Here is a 15,962-nt window from a genome sequence, read left to right as displayed (position 1 = left end):
GCGTCGTGTGTGTGTGTGTGTGTGTGTGTGAGGGGAACAGGGTCACATCACAGGAGAGTGAACTTGTGCTTGTGGTGTTCGGCCAATCACAATGCACTGAGTCAGCTGGCCAATCAGAGCAGACTGCGCTTGTCGGAAGGAGGGACTTTGTAGAAAACGAAGCGTTTGAGAGAGGCGGGGCATAGAGGACCTACAATAATGTACAGTATTTGAAAAATAATGTGTTTTTTGAACATTAAAGCATGTCAACATATTCTGTTACACCAAATACACAAAATAATTATCTTTAAAAAAGCATCATATGACCCCTTTAAAAGTATTTTTGTTACCATAGCTGCATGCAGTGTGCAGTATTATTATTTTTTACTGTATTTTTGATCAAATAAATGCATTTGAGATAATGCATTTAATTGTGAAATATTATTGCAATTTAAAACGACTGTTTTTTAATTTAAATATATTTCAAAATGTAATTTATTTCTGTAATGCAAAACTTAATTTACAGCATCATTACTCCAGTCTTCAGTGTCACACGATCCTTCAGAAATCATTCTGATAAGCTGATTTGCTGCTCAAGAAACATTTCATATTGTTATCAATGTTGAAAACAATTGTATTAATTTTTAAAATATTTTTATGGAGACTGTGATAGACTGTGATAGACGAATAGAAACTTTTTTGCTGTTTTGTTTTGTAGGATTCTTTTGTATATATAGAAGACATACATGTTTGGAACAACATAAGCTAAAGTAAACGATGACAGAATTTGATATATTTTTTCCCCCAGTGTATTAACTGTATTTGTTATTAAATCTGGAATCTTGTTGGATTAAATCTGTCTGAGATTGAACCATCCAGCCTGTAAGTGGTTACATGAAATCTCATTCTCTCTTCTTGTGTTTTTGGTGCCCAATGATACTTCTGCAATCTGTTCTGAATGTGACAAAGCGGGATCATTTAATCAATACATGAAAACGCCTTCTGCGGCCCCAGATTCAGACTGACAGAGTTAATTAGGGAACCAAAGGTCCCAATTAGTGCGATTGGGGAGCATTTGGGGGACATATTGTGGAACACAGGCACATATTGCTCAGGGAGGCTTCAATTAAGAGAGAGGCAGCGCTCACCCGACGGCAACGCTGACCCGGTGACATCCTGTTAAACCTCACTTCCTGTCAGCTGCTCAGTGCTCAGTGACAAGCAAAACACAGCTGAGACGGGCCTCACACGTGTATATAACGTGAGGGGTCCGGGGCCTCAGGTGTGTAGTTAAGCACTCCCATTAAGACTCAATCCATATGGGCTGTTCTGAATTCTAATGAGGTGATAAACTCCTCGTGTCAATTCCATTATGAGCAAATTCATTTCTTGATTATGTGTAACAAAGTGACGAGACAAACTCTCTCCCATGAGACTTTATGCCATTTATGATTTTTTTCCAGTCCTCTAAACTAAGAGACAGCTAACTAAGATCCTGATTTTGACCAAATGAAGCCCAGAATTCTAGTAAATTTAACATTTCAACATACTTTTAAAAAAGAGAAACAAAGGGAAAAACAGTTTAAAGCTATTATATATCCTTTAAAATCTAGAATGTTTTCTCATCATCCTATTTATTTATCTAAATAATATATAATATAAATAGTATATACACACACACACACACACACACTATAATATATACTATATACATTTATTTATTTAAAGTTCTTTAATTTCATTAAATATAAAGTCAAATATTTGTCAGATAAAATATTCTATACATTTTAAAAAATAGCTCTAAAGATGAGAAATATAGGTTTAGGAAATATGCAAATAGTAGCTACTTTACAGCACTTATATAAATATTTATTTATTTAGTCAGACATTTTTTATTCATTTTACAAGTATATAAATTAATCGTCATTATTTATAGTTCTTAAATTTCATGAAATATAAAGTCAAATATTTGATTTTTTTTCTGACACACACATATAATATAGGCCTACCAAGTGTACTTTACAGCATTTATTTAATCCATAAATTAGTTTATTGTGCGGTGTGATTATTGCTTTTGTCGGCCCCCTACAGGCCGTCAGTGTAATGACAGACACTTTCGCGTTTCATCACAAATCTTGATCCTTTGCAGTTGCCTTACTACGCAGTGTAATATGAAAAACGAACTATTTTATGCACATTTTCTCTTTTAGCGCAAGTTACTGGTTTATATCACCCGTAAACTAATTAATAAATCATCCTCACTTTGTTTAACGCGGTGTTTATGAATATTATTTTGACGCGCTGGTGAGGTCAGAGTTCAGGCCATACTGGTGTCGTCATGCGCTGAAGATGGCAGACGGGTGAGTTTACAGCACATAAATGTTCACTTTGTCGTTTTAATGCACGACATAAATAATATGTTGTCATTTAGCAATATTAATTTAACTCTAAAGAGTGCACATCCGCATTAAAGAGATGTTTGTGACCTTTTTAAATGATGAGTTTTATTGGCGGATGTGAAGGGGGAAGTCAGACGGGTTTGTTTACAAAAATATCACAGTCATGAACAAAAACACACATGTTACAGCCATCGTTATTAATTGTAATATTCATATAAACCCATCTAATATAACATAAACAGGGCATAGCTCATGTATATCACAGTAAAGGGCTGAAATGGCATGACCAGATATTGAAATGAAGGACTCATAAAGCTCGTATGTCACAGATTGTTCCAGACTGCCAGTGTGGACAGAGCTGGAGTGATCAGACTATTCACACACATTATGATTTATTGATGATCGATTATATGTCTCATTCCTATGCTGTACTTTTTAATGTCTATATCAAATATGCCGGCGATCAAATCTAAAAAAAAAAAATTATAGTCACGATGATATAACATTGTTTATTTTCTTGACAGTGTGTAAATAATCAAGTTATAATTAATGAAGTTTAAGTGCCAGAGTTTGACTAGAGGATAGTTCTTTAGAAAGAGAAATGCTTCCTTAAATTGCAACACAGCCATGTTTTTTTTTTTTTTAAGTTATAGAGATCTAAGGATACTGCATAACAGAAGTTACCCGCATGTATCATTTGTGATGGTTACTAATGATTTGAATCATGTGTGATGATCACAGAGAAGGAGGATGGTGGGGAGGCTGGCTGACACAGAGCTTCCAGGCCGTCAAAGACAAGGTGAGACAAATCCAGACCATAATCCAGATCAGATCCAGTGTGGACGTATCATATGGATATGGAATCTCTCAGCAATGTGTTTGGGAAAAGCAATGATTGATCTGTGCTTATAAGCAGTGGTAGAAGTTGTGAAACCACTAGATAGATGCTACGTTTTTACATTCTTTTTACATTTAATTAAAAATGATTCATTCACACATTATCAGTATAATTATGCGAGTGAAACAGTTGAACCGAAAAACCCAACATACATTTTTAGTATTTATACGTGCCCCCTTTTACTTTATTATTATTTTTTATGTCATAACCTTTGTTTCATTCTTAAACGATGTTTAATTCCAGGTTTAGATGTAAATACATCCCAGATTTTTCATGTGGGGTCAAAATGTAGATCAAATAATTTTACTGATAGCTGGATGTAGTCATAATTAGTACATTTGATTTCTTGTGTAATATTTTGTACAAAATGATTGTTGACACGTAATGTGTTCATTACCATGCATCAAATTTGGTTTCAGTCCTGCCTAAATTTGTATTCAAATGAATTTGAATGAATATTTAACTTTTATTTTTATGATTATAATTTTTTACAAATAAAACATATTAGTGTTGTTCATAAAATTAATAGTTACATGAACATTTAATAATAATTTATGAAATTTTTGTGTCCATTTGGTTTTAGTATTTGTATTTGTGAATATTTCTTGTTTATTTGAATTAATATATTTTGAAATGAATGAGTGCTCATGAAATGAATATTTATATGAATACTAATCTTAAAATGATGGGTTGTCTCAACAGTCAGCTGAGGCGTATGAGTTTATCAAACGGGACCTGACAGAATTCTCCAGCGTGGTCCAACATGACACGGCATGCTCCGTTGTTGCAACAGCGAGCGCCATTAAGAGCAAACTGGCAGTAAGGAAACAGTTTTACAACACACCAAAACAATGTTAATGCTTACCTTCTTACCTCGTTTAGTCTTCAGTGCTAAAGCTAGACATATCACCCCCTTAGTTTAGTTTATGCAGATGCAAACCCTAGCCACAAATGATAGTTTATATGCTATTTTGCTTTTTTTAGGTTGAAAGTTCATCAGAGGCCACGGAAAAGGTGAAGAAGGGCATTTCGAATATTCTGGGTGTGATCACAGACACTTTGGCCCCTCCCCCGGACAAGACCATCGACTGTGACGTCATCACGCTGGTAGCCACTCCGGCAGGCACAACAGAGGTGCTCACAAACGCTGCTCAGGCATTACAGGCAAGATGAAATGAAAATGACATCCATAATTTTCTGAAGACAGTCGGTTTCCTTCAGAAATACAGTGATATAAAAACACCCGCACCGGGTTTCGACTTTGACACGTGCAGTGCTCCTGTTTATTCAACGAAGTCAAAGCCTTTTGGAAAATCTATTTGTGGCGGTGAGTTTTGATATTGTGGCTGGCCGCCACAAATGTATGTATGGGAAATGTCTGGGAAACACTGAGAAGATCTAAATATTAAAAATTAAAATGAAACTTACCTGCTTGAACTCTTTCATTTGATCCGGGTGTCTGTCTTTAAAGTGTTTTGTTAGTTTGATGTGTTTCCTCATTTTGAGGTCGCCACGTCTCAGTGCTTTTATGAAGAGAGCGCATCTGCACACCTTTCGGATAGCGCATCAAGAACCCCGTTGACCAGGTACTCGGTACCACCGGTACTTAAAAAAACCTGGTACCATAACGTTTTCATTTTTTTAGTACCGACTTGGTACCGAAGTACCGGGTCTTTTGACAACACTACATGCATACATATTTACATGTATAATTAAATTCATATACTGCATTTCCTCTCAGGCTCGACTCTACAGTCTTCAAGCAGACCCTGCTACATACTGCAATGAGCCTGACGGTGTGTAAATGCTTCATGTTTTCTCTATATCTCAAACACGGATGTGTTTTAAAGAGTATTCCATGTATTTTTCTCTTTCCAGGCCCTCTACAACAGTTTGATGCCTGGTTGTCCAGTTTCACACTGGAAGAGAGGAAAGCCGAGATCTCTGAACTGCTGGTCAACAGCCCCGCCATAAGAGCTCTTTATACTAAAATGGTATGATGCAACCTTTAATGCACTTCCTTACTGACCACGATTCATCTGTGCATGTTATTCCACATAATAAAATAATTCATTTGCTTGTGTTGGCATCAGGTCCCGGCAGCAGTGGCTCATTCAGAGTTCTGGCAGCGGTACTTCTATAAAGTGTTCCAGCTGGAGCAGGTACAGCAGATCTGTGTCTAATACTGACCCTTGAGCTGAAATCAGGCTTATGAGCTTATCTGAACACACACAGCTCAGACGCTCAAACAACATAATGACATCAGTATGAGTCACAGGAAACTTACCAGCACAGCACTTTCTTTTGTTGAGGTTTTATATTTGTTCTAGGTGGGGTATCAAACAGGCATTCAGTTAGTTAAAGATTAACATGGTAGCGCCATCTGCTGGTCATGTATGTATATGCAATTGGTTTGCAGGCTTTAGTAGAGGTCTGCACGGGCTTGAAGCCCGAACCCGAGATCGTCTGAACCGACCCGAGCGGCACAGTTAAATTTAGAGACCGAACCCGAAATCTTTTTTTTTTTCCCCCACAACGAATAGCCAATTTAAAAAAAATGCTGTATTTCACAATTGCATGCAACGGTCAGTAAACAAATACATGTAAAGAAAGAGAATCATTAAGGCTCGGCCAGTTCACAAGGCAAAAGAAAAAACACTTACCAGTTATGAAAGTTTATGAACATCAGGTGCAGCGGTCACATCAATTCTGCCGAGTTTCTGAATGGTTGTATACGACAAGACAATAATTCTTCCATCGCGCAAATTCTTTCTGTTTTCTTTTGATTTATTCTATTATTACTTGCTACGTGTACTGTGTTAAGCTAACTGAGACTTGTTATAGCACTTGCATATCATTGTTCTTTTGTTGATTTTGATTGCTTCCATTGTCCTCATTTGGAAGTCGCTTTGGATAAAAGCGTCTGCTAAATGACTAAATGTAAATGTAAATTTACTCACCCTTATGTCATTCTTAAACTTTCTGTAAATCACAAAAGCTGGTCAGTAAAAAAGTTCTGGGAAAAACAGGAAGGGGGCCAACACTTTTTCACACCACTGTATATGTTCTAGTATGAGGATACCAATTAATATGGCTTTTGTTTTAATGAGTTGTCATTAATGTCTATGTGGTGGCATTTTAAGGGGATGTACAGCTCCCTTTAATGTGACTATATTTATAAAATGGCACAGTATCTTGTACCTTATTTATCTAAAATGTGTGTGTTTGTAGGAGGAGGCCAGGAGAGTAGCGCTGAAGCAGAGAGCAGAGCAGACGGATCATTCTGAGAGTCTTGGTTGGGAGGAAGAGGACGAAGAAGGTTTGGCTAAAATTTGCATAATTTAGTGCAATTTATTTGGATTTTTAGTGGAAAGTGTCAAGCATACTAGCTAGTTTAACCTTGCTGTTTATTTGCCTTAAAAGGCAGCTCACAAGGTTTTAGAGCAGAGCATTTGTGTTCCTTTATCACCATCTTTCTTCTGTCTTTCTCTAGGTGAGTTTCTCGGGGCCACGTCGTCTTCTCGCTTAGATTTCACGCCACCTGTCGAAGAGGCATGTGTCCCTTCGGTAACAATAGAGGCCACCCCTGAAAGCTCCTCACCCTCCCAAGTGGTAGTTTCCACCAGCAACGTAGCATCTGATGTCACTCCCTCCGTAAGCAGCGACAGTGTCAGCTTCCCCACCCAGATCGAGAATCAAGCGGACTCCATCACCATCAGAGTCACGCAGCCATCGCCCGCTGCAGACGAGGTCTCTCAGAAACTCTCAGAGGCCAGCCTACAGGAGACATTCCCGGAGGAGCGACCCTCACAGACCGCCAGAGAAGACGTAGCTCAAGATCTCCGAGTGTTTGAGCTCAACTCAGACAGCGGCAAATCCACACCCTCCAATAACGGCAAGAAAGGTGAAACTGTTTTTGAATAAAGAAATAGTATTTTTTTTAAAACAAAAACATAGCATTTGATCAAAAGTGACAGTCTAAACATTTATAATGTTACAAAAGATTTCTATTTTAAATAAATGCTGTTCCTTTGAACTTTCTGTTCATCAATCAATCCACGAAAATATTAAGCAGCACAACTGTTTTCAATATTGATAATCAAAAATGTTTCCTGAGCAGCAAATCAGCATATTTGAATGCTTTCTGAAGGATCATGTGACACTGAAGACTGGAGTAATGATGCTAAAAATTCAGCTTTATTTTCAGAAATTGTAGTAATATTTCACAATATTACTGTTTTTACTGTATTTTTGATCAAAGAAATGCAGCCTAGGTGAGCATAAAATCTTTAAAAAATGTTAAAAAGCCTAACTTTTAAACAGTAGCACATAATTTGATATGAATGAAGTATTGAATTCTGATGTTATGTCTGCACTGTGTGTTTGTGCACATGTAGGTTCGAGTACAGATGTCAGTGAAGACTGGGAGAAGGATTTCGATCTGGATATGACAGAAGAAGAGGTTCAGATGGCTTTGTCTAAAATAGACGCAACAGAAGAGGTTTGTTCTTCACGATCAGTTAATCAAGTAGAAATGCTGAAGATCTTTACACCATGTTTAGAAATAATACTATTTTACTTCCTATTTTCTGGCTGTGATTGGACAGTGACTAGACTGTGTTCTTTTCTTCATTTGGTAGATGCCTTTATCCAAGATAAAGAATTGGTTTCTCTGAGTTTAGATGTCTTGTGCATGTTTATGCATGGCCAGTTCAAAGTTCTTGTTTTAGCGGATTAGTCGATTGATGTGTGAGTAGGATGCCTCTTATAGGATGTTTTCTGCGACTCATCAGGATGCTTTAGCATTTACAAGTCAAGTGACCTTTATTTTTTATAGTGCTTTATACAATACAGATTGTTTCAAAGCAACTTCACGGTGTAAAACAGAAAAAGAACAGAAACAATCATGCAAACTTCATCAAATATGAGGCAAATTCAAATTCTGCTGTAAAGCAGCTCTAATAACAAAATAGTGTCATTATTCAGCTCCAGACAGTTTAGTTCAATAACTGTTTAAAGTTCATCAGTTATGGAATGAGTTCAGTGATAAGCAGCTTTGTTGAAGACAGCAGTGTTGATATTTATCTCAACTCAGTTCAGTGTTCAATAAGTGTCAATGTTGCAAGATTTGTCAATTATAAACAAACTAGATTCAGCAGTTCTACAGAAGACAATAGTGTCATTATTCAGCACGTTTGGTTCGCAGTAAATGCTGCTCCATCTTTGCAAGCGCTGTGAGTCTGAGCTGCTTATAACATGGTTAATAACAATATTGTTATTAATATTATTGTTTTAGATTTTTTTTTAATATTTGCTTGACTTTATATTGATATTATGTTATTACAGTGGTAATATTTTAATTTTAATATTTTGTTATTTAGTAGTAATAATAATAATAATTATTAGTCATATTAACATAAAGACAAAAGTTGTTAAAATTGTGCAGCCCTAAAAAAAAAAAAACACATTTTAAATCACAACCGCAATTTTAAACCGAAAAATATCGAAATTAGATTTTTTTTTTTTTGCCCAAATCGTGTAGCCCTAGATGTTACTCATTATTAAATGTTAATCAAAACCAAAGTTTTATTTTAAAAACTACGTTTCTTTCTTGCAATGTGGTTATAAGTTTGTCTGTCCACCTCCAAATGGTTTTTGAGTGAATCGATCACAAGACATTTCGGATTTTGTGCTGTCCATTTGTGATGTGATCATCCGAGAGGAATGGCAATACCAGGTGCGGTAATAAATTCAGTTTTCATTGTTTTATTTCTTTACCAGTTGGAAGATGAGGACTGGGAGAACTGGGAGTAAGAATCTGGTGGAGGGAATTCTGGCCCGATATCGACGCGAGACGTTGCTGTCCCCAAAGTGAACCATGCTTAATATATATAACTCCTAGTCTACGGCCACACCTGCTCATTCAACCAGTCCAGTGAGCGGGTCACCTCCTGCGAATGAAATTTACACGCTAGCTAAACACATGTCCACCAAGCAGTGATGTGAAGTGTGATGAGGTGATCTGGTCTCACTCTGGCTGTCCTAAAAAATGACCTGCGGTGAAACACTAAGACTGATCAGAGAAAGCACGTATCAGTTAATGAGAGGTCATCTCGCAATGCTATTTGTACCTGACGTATGTACATTAATGTTATTCTTCTTTGGAGATTTCGGTGGGAGAATGCAAATTAACTGCCGGGGCTCCTGATTAGCTGTAATCTATTAAGCTGTTCATCATTCTTATAAGATTAGAAAATAATCCTTCACATGAAAAATATATGTAAGTTATGTTTCTCTTTTTTTTTGGCATATAGGCTTCTTTTTTAATTTAGCTTCTCTTGAAATGCTAACACCTTTAATCTTGTGCAAGTTATTCTAGCATTGAGAATGGAGATGGAGAGATGCTTCATTCATTCTGCTGATGCTTCATGGCCTTGCTCAGTGTTGTGTGGAATGAAAAAAATGTCATGCAAAAATTACAAAAAAAGTACTTTCACTAAATGCACCTGTTGTTCCTGTGCTGGCCACTTTATTTCTCTGTCCTCATCTTCATCTTCTCATAGACTGAAATTGTAATTGTGATATATCGGTGCTTAGCATTTCATCCAGATGGTAATGGGTCACTTGGCTTACTCTAGGTAATATCAAGATCATTTGAGTTCCCATTAATTTGACACTTAAATAACACTTTGTGTCAATATAAGATTAAACTGCAGGCCTGTATTTCGGGTGTTTTTTTAAGGTAAGGCTCATCTTTTGGTGAATACAGCCTCCAGACTGACTAATTCCCCACACAGATTTCACAACGGGTTCAAGCTAGTAGTCACTCGAATTCGTTTACCAACAGAAAGCTGCTTGGTTTGGTATTTCTTAAGGCTTTGTTTGAAAGTGACTTCTGTGAGGTGTGCTTCATACATCGATACACTATTAACAATAGACAAATTTAGTTAATGTGAACGTTTTGCGTGTTGTGATTTACATATCAGATTGTTACAATGGAGACCATTTGAACTGTTTTTTTAAGGTTTAACTTCACATTTAGTTGCTTAGAAACATAATGGGTTTTCCAAATGAGCTGTCAGGATGAAGACTGAACTCTTGGACTTTTACAGAGATATGATGATGATGATGATGATGAAGACTCCAATAGTCAAACTCCATAAAACATAATCACACTCTGAGCGCAGTAAAACACACTACAGGCACACACACAGAAACACAGGCTACTTCATAATTTTGATTTGACTATCTGTGTTTAACCCAGAGATGGTGAAAACAGCGGCTGAAGTCATCCATCTGACGCATAGAAGAACACTTAAAAAATGGCCTAGCCAGAGGCTTACTTTAAAAAAAGAGACCCACATCGCATTGATCTGGCTATTAAACTATTCTAAATCTAATTTAGGTATTAATAGTGTGCCGAAACACTTAATAATATTCATAAGGCTGGGTTTGCCTTGCAGGCACCTGCTGCGACTCTGGAAACAGGGAGATGATGACTTGCGATCTAAATATACCTTCAGGAGAAATCTTTAAGCATACATTATTAAAACATAAGCCTCATTTATTTTAGTTGCTTTAATCAATGCAGCAGACATTGGCTGCAATACATTTGAAATGTAGTCTGAAATGAGAGTTTAAACATAGCGGTTTCTTTTGGGGACAGCAGATGGCAGACTTGTCCCAAACCTGTGGTTAAAGCAGAGCAGGTACAGTGCATAGCATTTCCCCCCAAAATAAACAGCTTTTTAGTAGTTTATATAAGTGATATTAATATTTTCCCCCTTTGTTTTAAGTTATGACTTGGTGCTTGGTTGATAAGTTTAATTTCAGCTTAGTTTCTCAGTTTACAGCTTACTGATGTTAGTATGTAAGGAGTGTTTTTTTTTGCATACTTTACTTACTGTTTGCTTCTTATGCTGTTTGCTTTATAAATTTAAAAAGTAGTGTATGGTACAGTACTAAACTTAAAAACAGTGCTACACTGTTGTCACTAGGCCTCACTATGGTGAATGTTTAATCCAGTGATTGGTGTACAGTCATCACAGGAATGGTTATTTTGCATTTTTAATCTAATCTAATTTAATGTAATGTATGTGTCTTAACTTTTTGAAGTCTGAAAAAAAAAGTAAATAAAAAAAAGATAGCCGTAGAATAGCTGTTGACTACCACTAGAGCTATATCTCAATGTACCTACATATACCATGCAAGTTTTGGGACAGGCTGCATTTAAACATTAATGAGATAACACATCTTAACATAAAAGTTCACCATGTAATTGCAGATGAAATAAATATTTTGTCATCTGGTTAGATATTGATTATTAATCCCTAAGACCCCTTTATCTAAACCTGACTTTCCTAATCGTCTGTCTCAATTGAATGCCATGTTTGTATTTTTTTTAACACATTTTATTTGTGTTTGTAGTTCTGAACCAAATCTTCCTTCAAAAATGTAGGTTGTGGTCAATATTAGCCATTGTAGTGTGCATGAATCTGCACTTAGTAGTAGACCATCCAGGTACCTTTGGAATACTTATTTCAGCATACTATAGTTTAGGACACAAATACTAATTTCAAATACTATTTAGGGCATGACATACGTGAGTTGGGAAACAGCATAGTTCTAGTTGAATGCATTGCATTGTGGGATACTGTTCTGAGCAGTGTGTTATGTTGTATACTGCACATTTTGGCTAATGGTATGTGCAAAAACATAAAGGTGGTTAAATAATTGCATGAAAGAAAATACCAATCATAATTTAGTTTGCAAATATTACAGTGACATCATTCCTGTGAGTTATATTTTGAAAGTTTGAAAAGTCCATGAATGTTGGTCAAAAGGGAGATCTTCAGATTTTAAATTTCTCAAAAATATGAATATATGAAAATAGACTGCTCACCTTTGACTGATTATCTATCAGACTTGTGTCTTTATGGAAGTTGTTCAAGTTGAATTAACTGCACAACAAACCCTAACCATAATGCTTGAGGAACATCAAAAAGCCTTTCAAGATCTGTAGAAATGTTTGTGTGTTTTGAGAAAGTGTGATTTAGTATTTGAGCAGTAGTGAGTTGGAAAGATATTGAAAAAGAGAAACAGGATGAGGCGTGGTGGCTCATTATCCCATTCCTATACATTTAACCAAGCCAATGAAAAATAATGAGATTCTTAATGAACTCTTCTCATCACTCTAACTTTCCTGTCAGTCTAAAACCCTTTCAGTTAATTCAGCCGTCCTTGAAACTTGAAGAGTCCTTCACTGTTTCACACACACACACACACACACACACACACACACACACACACACACACACCACACCTGATCGCTCTTCAATTCGTGAGCTTTGAACAGCAGGTTTGTGAAGTGTTTCTGTCTGAATGCTGGTGATGTTGGCCTGTATTTGTTCTTTTCAGTATTCACTGGGTTTATCAGAGTTTGACATCATTTTAACAATGACATATGAGTGACTAGAACTTTGGCTCTTTCTCCGTATTTTCACATTACTTCACATTCCATTGTCATACTCGCATGTAAATAGCATAAAGCTATCCTGCCTGCAATATATCTACTGTAGTATAAAGAGTACAGCATTGAGTTAAATACATTTACATTTATGCATTTAGCAGATGCTTGTTTTCAAAGTGACTTATAAAAGAGAAACAAAAGCAAACTGTCAAAGAGCCAACAATATTTGGATAATAAATAGTCAATTTTTGATTAAATTTAACTATATATATATCACCACTTTTCATTATTGAATGATGTAAAAGTATACATACAAACTATATTTTTTGTTTGAGTGTTTTAACCATGTAAGAAACCCAGATCACAGGGCTAAAAAAAAAAAAAAAAAAAAAAAAAATTGAAAATTGTAATTATTGGATAAAGTCAAAATGATGACAAAGTTTATGAGATAGTACGTCATAATTTTGACTTTTTAAGTCATAAGTGTATGGTAAAAAGTAATAATTATGACAAAAAAAAAATTGCATAAGTATGACTAATTTTGCTTGTCCAAATCATGTTGGTAAACCATTATTATTAATTATGACATAATTGGCAAGTCTTTTTTATCTCAAAATTGTGACTTTTATCTCACAAGTTTGACTTTTTATCTCATAGTTATGACTTGATTATGACGCATGTTTTTTTTTTACGTGTTGGAATTTGGCTTCTATAATTGTGCGACATGCTCAAAGAAAAAAATATGGAGAGAAACACATACAATATTGAAAAGTATTCATATATATGGTTACGTTTAATAATATTTACAATCCAAACATTGTTGCATATATTATTATCTGTGAATAAAACATGTAATGCTGCCTGAATTTGGCCAAAAGAAGGTATATTAGATAGCAAGGTAATTAGCCATTGTGAGATCTAAAATGTGCAGAAAGAGGCTTTAATATACCCCAGTAACATTTCAAATGAATCAGTTATCGTATTTAACAAATTTAGAGAGCTGACTTTGGTGTAATGGTTTGCGTCTGCTGTAGTATTTCAGATCTGAACACGCTGGCACAGTGGTCTACACATCACTTAGGTTGGCGTCTCATTTGGGTTTGCAATGCAGCGGTTGGCATCATTTGTATTTAATTTACCTGCCTTGCCTTTGCCAGTGTTTGCTATAGGTATAATCAGTGTGAGGTAGACGACGTGGCAGAGATCCGTGTTTGTGTGGCTTGGCAGCACTGAGTGTAAATCTCTAGAGCTCGAGGAGGGCAGCCTGTGATTTTCTCCATTGGTTTGGCATCACTCTTATGTAATGTTGTCATTATGTTTTAAGCTCCTGATGCTGTTTAGATGTCAAATTTACCTTTTACAACTTGAAATGTCAGGTTGAAATCTCATGAGGGAACCCTCAAGTAACCCTGGTTATTCTTTCACTTTTTGAAGTTTGTGTCATATTTCTTGTCTTTTTTTTTTTTATAGGGATCCCATTAAAGATCTACTAGGTAATATCCTAATATGTTCGGCTGTAAAATATTTAATTGGCTAGAAAATGACCCTTCAAATTTTTAGCAAGAGATCAGTTGCTCTTGTAAATGCAATCACTATAAAATGATTTAAATAAAATCTTTATCCAGTAATCACAAATGAAGTGTGGGAACCCTGGTTTTAGCTCACTGCTTCAGTTGCTAACTAGTGTGGTCTCCCTTCAGGTGGTCCATGTTCTATTATTGAGAGAGAAAAAAGAAGAAAAAAGCTCCAAACTGGGAGGCACTATAGTCAGAGCCCCGGATAAGACTGAGAGGATGGTTACCATAGAAACAATGCTCCTCTTCTTTATTCCGTTTTTGCGTCATCTGTATTCCTGAGACAGACTGTAGAATTGAGCCGCGTCCTCCCGTTCTCTGCTCTGTCAGGAATGGATAGTGTTACAAGCTTTTTACTGTTGCTATATTGATGCTGTTTTTATTGCCACCTGTTTGGGTGCAAGATTTCTTAACAAAATCAAGCTAAACACGTAACTGTGGTGACAGAATCCAATTAAAGCCAGCTTCGGATGCTTTCTAGCGGGTCCATGGCTGTAATTTCTGATTATTAGTAATGTTGGTAAATGAGAGCTAGATTAAGTGCTATTTTTTTTTAATATATCTAATTTTTTAATGACTTTTTAGTTCTGTTTTTTTATTATTATTTATGAACAGCAACAAACCATCTACAATGTTCCAAAAATCCATCTCAAACATGTTGACTCGAACATGTTTATTTTTTTCAGCCTGCTAGTATGCTTTTCTTCATGGAAAAATGTTAGTTTGAGAAAATGGTTTTTCTCTATACATATCTGAGCTTGCTGCAAAATTATGAAAGCAAATGTATATATATGATTTATTTTCCAATATTTCTTACATTTGCTTTCATAATTTTGCAAGCTCAGAACAACTTGAAATGTCAGGTTGAAATCTCATGAGGGAACCCTCAAGTAACCCTGGTTATTCTTTCACTTTTTGAAGTTTGTGTCATATTTCTTGTCTTTTTTTTTTTTATAGGGATCCCATTAAAGATCTACTAGGTAATATCCTAATATGTTCGGCTGTAAAATATTTAATTGGCTAGAAAATGACCCTTCAAATTTTTAGCAAGAGATCAGTTGCTCTTGTAAATGCAATCACTATAAAATGATTTAAATAAAATCTTTATCCAGTAATCACAAATGAAGTGTGGGAACCCTGGTTTTAGCTCACTGCTTCAGTTGCTAACTAGTGTGGTCTCCCTTCAGGTGGTCCATGTTCTATTATTGAGAGAGAAAAAAGAAGAAAAAAGCTCCAAACTGGGAGGCACTATAGTCAGAGCCCCGGATAAGACTGAGAGGATGGTTACCATAGAAACAATGCTCCTCTTCTTTATTCCGTTTTTGCGTCATCTGTATTCCTGAGACAGACTGTAGAATTGAGCCGCGTCCTCCCGTTCTCTGCTCTGTCAGGAATGGATAGTGTTACAAGCTTTTTACTGTTGCTATATTGATGCTGTTTTTATTGCCACCTGTTTGGGTGCAAGATTTCTTAACAAAATCAAGCTAAACACGTAACTGTGGTGACAGAATCCAATTAAAGCCAGCTTCGGATGCTTTCTAGCGGGTCCATGGCTGTAATTTCTGATTATTAGTAATGTTGGTAAATGAGAGCTAGATTAAGTGCTATTTTTTTTTAATATATCTAATTTTTTAATGACTTTT

General features: G+C 35.9%; 1 protein-coding gene across 1 annotated transcript; it reads left to right on the top strand.

Annotated features, from left to right (window-relative positions):
- The first annotated feature begins 2,261 nt into the window (after nt 1-2,261).
- On the top strand, nt 2,262-9,808 carry LOC107679195 (BSD domain-containing protein 1). The gene is made up of 11 exons (XM_016474715.1): nt 2,262-2,339; nt 3,120-3,177; nt 3,979-4,095; nt 4,261-4,431; nt 5,018-5,072; nt 5,155-5,270; nt 5,370-5,438; nt 6,508-6,595; nt 6,770-7,180; nt 7,674-7,777; nt 9,058-9,808. Exons 1-11 carry the CDS (start codon nt 2,329-2,331, stop codon nt 9,088-9,090), a joined length of 1,233 nt encoding a protein of 410 aa, XP_016330201.1. The 5' UTR covers nt 2,262-2,328; the 3' UTR covers nt 9,091-9,808.
- The last annotated feature ends 6,154 nt before the right edge of the window (nt 9,809-15,962 follow it).

Source organism: Sinocyclocheilus anshuiensis, unplaced genomic scaffold (genome assembly GCF_001515605.1).
Source record: "Sinocyclocheilus anshuiensis isolate Anshui unplaced genomic scaffold, SAMN03320099.WGS_v1.1 scaffold300, whole genome shotgun sequence".
Lineage (NCBI taxonomy): Eukaryota > Metazoa > Chordata > Actinopteri > Cypriniformes > Cyprinidae > Sinocyclocheilus > Sinocyclocheilus anshuiensis.
The sequence above is the reverse complement of the archived record's forward strand: the minus strand, read 5'-3'. Positions and strand labels throughout refer to the sequence as shown.

What these genes read in the sequence shown, in the direction of transcription:
- LOC107679195 (XM_016474715.1), top strand. An exon ending in TCCAGGCCGTCAAAGACAAG is followed by an intron (nt 3,178 to 3,978) that starts GTGAGACAAATC and finishes TTGTCTCAACAG; the next exon opens with TCAGCTGAGGCGTATGAGTT. An exon ending in CCATTAAGAGCAAACTGGCA is followed by an intron (nt 4,096 to 4,260) that starts GTAAGGAAACAG and finishes TGCTTTTTTTAG; the next exon opens with GTTGAAAGTTCATCAGAGGC.